General features: G+C 56.1%; 1 protein-coding gene across 1 annotated transcript; it reads right to left on the reverse strand.

Moving 5' to 3' along the window:
- Positions 217 to 6009, reverse strand: DRD4 (dopamine receptor D4). The gene is made up of 4 exons (XM_021403483.1): positions 5608 to 6009; positions 1539 to 1651; positions 860 to 1413; positions 217 to 491 (listed from the first exon to the last, which is right to left on the reverse strand). The coding sequence occupies exons 1-4, from the start codon at positions 5881 to 5883 to the stop codon at positions 289 to 291; spliced, it is 1146 nt and encodes a 381-aa protein (XP_021259158.1). The 5' UTR covers positions 5884 to 6009; the 3' UTR covers positions 217 to 288.

Genomic DNA, 6052 nt, shown 5'->3' on the forward strand with positions numbered 1-6052 from the left:
ATAGCTGTCCTGTGCAATATCCACTCTCTTGTGGGATCTCTTCATGCCTACACCAAGCACCAAGTGTTAAGAAGTGGTTACGCCTGCAGCTCCCGGTGGGGGGACTTACCTGTAAATCCTCGCAGCGGAGACAGAGGGCTGGGAACCCCCGTCCTGGAGCTGCCATCCTGGCACCGTCTTTCCTCCTTCCCTCCTCCCCAACAAAGACAGCAGACCTTAGGCAGAAATAGATCTTTAATGAGCTATACAAAACGTTAATCTTGGTCGTTCCCTCCAGTTCTGGCGAGCTCAGCAGAAGAGGTGCAAGACTTTGCGGAAGAAGTTCCTGAACTCGGCGTTGAAGACGGTGTAAATGATGGGGTTGACGGCGCTGTTGACGTAACCCAGCCAGGTGACGATGCTGGTGACTTGAGTGGGAATGGCGCAGGACTTGCAGAGAGCCCTTGTAATGTGGACCACAAAAAAAGGCGTCCAGCAGAAGAGGAAAGCACCTGGAAGGAGAAAATTAAAGAGAGAAAGCCTTGTGTTAAAAAGGGGTTGGAATTAATAAGCGCAGAGCTACAGTCTCTCCGCGACACCAATTTTGGGCATCTTCCTAAATGTTGGTGAAGACAAGATGTAAGTCATGTGTCATTTTTGGCTTCGCATTTAAAACACCAGGAGCCACGAATACTGACAGCTGAAATGAAGGTTGAATTAAAAACACCGCACGTAGGTTTCCTCCCAGGAGTGATGCTACTCTGGATCAAAGGGAGACTGAGGCATTCACTGGACCGGGTTCAACAAAATCCTGCACCCTGTGGGACCACGCAGCGCGTTTCCCACCCTCCTTTACCATCCTCTGCCACCAGCCACTCACCAACAACCACCGGCAGCACCCGCATGGCCTTCCGTTCCCGGCCATTGATCTTGGCCCGCTTCTGACTGTGTCCCGGGTGTGGGTACTTGAGGTGTGGGTAGGAGACAGTCTGGAGCCCATTGCTCGTCACATAGTCCCCAGGAAGGGGGTGCTCATGGTGGGCGTAAGGGTGGAACTCCTCCGGCTCCATGCCGACCCGCTCTCTCTCCATGAAGGGGGAGGGGTGATAGAGCTTTCTGTTGCCCCCGTAGATGCCGCCCCTTAGCTTGGCCTTCCTGGCTTCTTCCCAGCGCTTGAGTCCTTGGAACATGGCGCAGTAGAGCACCAGCATGACGGGGCATGGGATGAAGAAGGAGCAGATGGAGGAGTACACGATGTAGTTGTCATCCTCCAGCTGGCACAAGCTGGGGTCTCGGTTCGGGACGTTGTTGAGGCCGAATATGACCGGGGATGCCACAGCGAAGGCGAATATCCACGTGGTGGAGATGAGGATCAGCTGCCGCAGGTCGATCTGTCGCCGGTTGTAGTTCAGTGGGACTGAAACAGCAATAAACCTGCCAATGCAGGCGGGTCAGCGCTCGTGTGGTGGCGGCACCGCTGCCAAGGTAAGTGAGAGGAAGCGGCTTGATGCCAGGACACAATCCCTCTCCTCTGGCATGAGGAGAAGGGAGGCACTTACCGATCCACGCTGATAGCACAGAGGTTGAAGATGGAGGCTGTGCACAGCATCACATCCATGGTCATCAGGGCGTCGCAGAGCACGGTGCTGAGGGACCACACACCACCCTGAAACTGAACAACAAGATTCCTGGGTCAGTAGGTGCCTTTAATGTGCAGGGAAACGGTTGTGTATGTGTGTGTATAAAATGCCCCTGGGAGCATCCTTGGGGCAGGGCTTGTCCCCCTGACTCCTGCTCCCGTGTTTCCAGGGCAGCTCTGTACCCAGTGCTGGGACCAAACCGAAGGCTTCTCCTCCCAGCTGTGGCCCTGAGCAGCACCACTGGACTCAAGGCATCTGTTTGTGCCACGTTTCTGCACTGGCCTTTGAGACAGCTCTGGCACTCCAGTAGAGAGAGGTTAGGGCTGAAATTCCCGCAGGGCTCTTCCCCAGCTTGAAGCACGGTCTCTCTAAGCCCGGTCCAAACGCTTTGGGTCTCCCTGTGCTTTTTGGGTGCCCAGTGATCTGGGTGAACTTGAGTTTTTTGACATTTGTGGTCCTCCCCATTCACATTTCCAGGAGCAGGCAGCTCGGCCTGGATTAGTATCAGGCGGTACTGATGTCACGCACAGGATTATGATTAGTGGAGCTGCAAAGCCAAAGGAGACTCTGGAGAAACTGCTGGGCTATTTTTGTCTACCCATCTCCTTGAGAGGCCCCGCGAGCTTCCAGAAGAGCACTGGAGTCAGACCTGAGCGTTTCATTCGGGCTTTTCCCTAGTGCAGACCAGCTGCTCCAAATGGAATTTGGGAGCCAAATCCTGAAATGCTACCTTCACCTTTTTACCAAAGCTTCACCACGATCCTCACCAGCTTCACTGAGGAAAACTTCACTCCGGGCCGTGGTATTCGAAACCCATTTGTGGTTTTGAGGAATGAACGGATTCTGACCAGGCCCCGAGCTGCCAGGCTGCAGCACCTTCCCAGGACGCAGCCTTCGCCATGGAGCTCATGTTGGGGGGCTCCAAAAGTCAGGCACTCCCACAAAATGTGCCCGGAATCCCTCTGGTGGGGGAGTGACTTTGGATTAGAGGCAGAGCTGGCTTTGCTGGGTCATGTGGCTGAGGGGTACCTCATTACAGCAGGTTGCAGAAGATTAGCCCATCAAGGTACACAGTGTAAAGCTTTAGGGATCACACACAGCTCAAGCTGCCTTTAACGAGCGCTCCAGAACAACTCTGATTTATTTTTTTTTCCCCATTCTCTGCTTTCTTAGCACGAGACCCTTCATTTTTCTTCCAGTAGTGCTGGTGCTGAGAAGAGATAGCCAGGCTGTTGCACAGCAAGGCATGCGAGCTGTCTCCCTTACCAAAATAAAACCAAGCCGCAAATACAACCCCATGAGCCAGCCTACGTCTTTTGTAAGGCATTCTCTGCACAGATCTGGCAAGGTTTCGCTCTGATTTCATGTGATACAAGCACATGCTTCTCTCCAGTGCCACGCAGGAGCTTCGTAGCTGCCCTCTTGCCAGCCCTGCAAGCGGGCTCACTGGGAGCGGAGCACGTGAAGTGAAATTTGGTGGGGATGGCATCCAAAATAACGATGCCCAGAAAACGGCAGGCTGCAAAAAGGAGGAGGTCGTAGAATCACAGCATCGCTAAGGTTGGAAAAGAGCTCTCAGGTCCCCACCCCACTCCCACCACGTCCCTCAGTGCCACATCTCCACATTTTTGGGACTCCTCTGGGATGGTGACTCCGCCACCCCTCAAGCATCCTGTGCCAGTGCATCACCACTCTTTCAGAGGAGAGTTCTTCCCTAATATCCGACCTGAGGTGCCCAGCTGGATTTCCAGGTCCCTTCCTGCCCTCAGCAAGGCCGTGGTTCAAGGGTATAACACGGAGAAAGTGCTAATCTGAAGAGCCTGAGCCTGCTGAGAAGGACGTGGCACCAGCAATAATCTTGGTGCGTGCGTTCAAAGTCCATCGTATCTGATTCCAGCAGCTTCCCGAATGCCCACAAGGAGCCGATTGCTGCTGCTTCTACTCTGCGGGCAGAGTGCCTGCTGGAGAGAACCACCTTCGCCAACCTGCGAAGGAGGAGCGGGGTAAGCGTGCAGAGCTGCTAAAACTGTTTCCTCTTTTTCGTAATGGCTTACACGGATCTTAGTGGCAAAGATGCTTACATAACCCTACCTCGCACAGCTCCTGCCCCAGCTTCCTGGCTCGGCCCCATTTCACGGCTTGGGCGAGGATTAGGGAAGGAGCCGAGCAGGGCCAAGCAGGTAGGAGGCCCACGCTGCAGCTGAGCAGCTTGACTGCAGACTGGAAGCTCAGTTTCCCATGCAGGCTGGAAGATCAGAGCTGACCAAGGACAGTGACGTTTTGGATTGAGGGAAGGCGAGCTTCATCACGTCCATTTCGACACTCATGAAGGCCCCAAGCATTCACCTGAGCTGCTAAGGCAGGTGAATCAGGCAGGGCAGACTAACAAGAACTACAATCCGAAGAACTCCCAGCTGTACACTAGAGAGACACATCTCTCGCGGTGAAGGCCGCTGTGTGGGGAGAAGTCCTGCAGTGCTGGAGCTTTCCTGCACACCCAGCTCGTGGGAAAGGAGAAGGGAAGGAAGAAGGGAAGGGAGAAGGGAAGGAGTCTAATCATCAAGAAGTAGCTAAGAAGAATGATAAAATACAGAGGCTTTCTAAGGACCAAAATTGAGACAAGCAGAGAAAAGCACCCAAACCAAGCAGCGTGGTGGGGCTTTTCTCAGTGCCGGGGAAAAGGTGTGTGTGAGGGGAAATCTATTGCTCTCCTGTTTGTCACTGGTTCTTTATGGGTCCCCAGTGGAACCTGTGTCTCTAAAAGAGCTCTGGGGAGATGGAGGTCACAACGTCCCACCAAATCCTAGGACAAGGTAGAGAGACTAAAAACATCCTAAGCTGTAATCCGCTGCCTTTCCTTGCTTAAGAAAATATAGGCCCAGCTCTGGTGATGGAGAGGAGAGGAGACACTCAGGCTGGGACACAGCCACTGTGATCTTGCGTTGGCCTTCAGGGATAGGAACACCACTCTGCCCCACTCGCAGGGACAGCCCCTTCCATCCCTCAGGAAGCCCTTCCAAACCTCGGGGGGAGGAAAAACCCCAAGGTCAGGAAGGTTGACTGGCAGCCACCCTCCCGAGCCCACAGGCGCAGCTTCCTGGGGCTGCTCCCTCTGCGTGGCATTACATCTCAGCTCTCCCCACATCTGAAAAGAGGTCCTCTGTCTTCTACACCTCCAGCTACAGCGAGGATAGGTGCAAAAAGTCGGGTCTTTGGTCCATGAGTGCTTCCCTCCATTCATCTGGGGACTGATAGAGCTGCGATGGGAGCAGGGAGAGCCACGTGCGGGTCCAGCAAATCCTTCTGAAATTGCAGGAAGATTGGCTGGACCAGGGAGAGGAGCAACAAATCTCCCTGCAATCTCAAAGCATCACTGGCCCTCAGGCAGGATCAATTTATTTCTGTTTCACAGCAAGATGCAAAACCACTCAGGCTCGGGAGCACCTGAATTGCATCCTCCTGCCTCTCGCTCCCGCTTCCCTTTCCCTCAGCTATGGTGGTCTCGGAGGGGAGCAGGTTTCAGGGGTGACTCAAAGTCTGCCAAACAGAGCACACCAGCCAGGAGGAGCCCCGCAGGAAGCCACCAAAGCCACTTGAAGAGGCAGCATCCCCTCCTCAACTTGTCACAGCAACCCGCTTCCTAACTAAAGACCTCACAAACCTGCTCGCCTTCCAGCAGCCGGAACACAGCACGGGAGCTCTCCATCCCTTCCTAAACACCGGCTGATGGCAAACTGGGATGCTCACAGCGCGGCGGCTTCGCGGAGCAGACACACGGGGGCTTGGGGAATTTGGGACTTGGGGTTGGAGGATCTTGGGGCTCAGGAGCTTGGGACCCTGGGGCACGGGGGCATTGGGGCATTCCCAGGCAGCCAGGACAAAGGGGAGCACCCGTGCTCGTGGAGAGCCACCTGCTGCCACCTCCAGCGGTCCCCGCAGCGCGGGCGATGCCAGCAGGGAGGGCAGAGCCCCCCCGAGCATCTCTCACCTCGGAGTAGACATAGAGGGGCAGGACGAGGAGGGCGAGCAGCAGGTCGGCGACGGCGAGGCTGACGATGAAATAGTTGGTGGTGGTCTTGAGCGCCCGCTCCGTGCACACGCTGAGGCACACCAGCCCGTTCCCCCCGACGATGAGCAGGATGAGGACGATGCCCAGCACCAGGGCGGCGATGTTGTGGCCGGCGGGAGGTGGAGGAGGAGGAGGAGGAGGAGGCGGCGGAGCGGTGCCGTTGCACGGGGCGGCCCCGGCGCTGCCGTTCCCCATGGCGCCGGGGCATGGAGCCGCCGCCACCGCCTCCCCGGCTCAGCCCCCAGCGGGAGGGAGAAGCGGAGCTGCTCCGCCGGCTCCCAACTTCGAGAGGTGATGGGAGGAGCCTCCGCAGGGCCGGGCGAGCTGGGCACTCACTAAGCGGCTCACCGGGAGGCGGTGAAGG

Source organism: Numida meleagris, chromosome 6 (genome assembly GCF_002078875.1).
Source record: "Numida meleagris isolate 19003 breed g44 Domestic line chromosome 6, NumMel1.0, whole genome shotgun sequence".
Classification (NCBI taxonomy): Eukaryota; Metazoa; Chordata; class Aves; order Galliformes; family Numididae; genus Numida; species Numida meleagris.

What these genes read in the sequence shown, in the direction of transcription:
- DRD4 (XM_021403483.1), bottom strand. Translation starts at nt 5,883, where the DNA reads ATGGGGAACGGCAGCGCCGGGGCCGCCCCGTGCAACGGCACCGCTCCG. An exon ending in CCCTCTATGTCTACTCCGAG is followed by an intron (nt 1,652 to 5,607) that starts GTGAGAGATGCT and finishes CTTGTTGTTCAG; the next exon opens with TTTCAGGGTGGTGTGTGGTC. An exon ending in GGTGCTGCCGGTGGTTGTTG is followed by an intron (nt 492 to 859) that starts GTGAGTGGCTGG and finishes TTCTCCTTCCAG; the next exon opens with GTGCTTTCCTCTTCTGCTGG.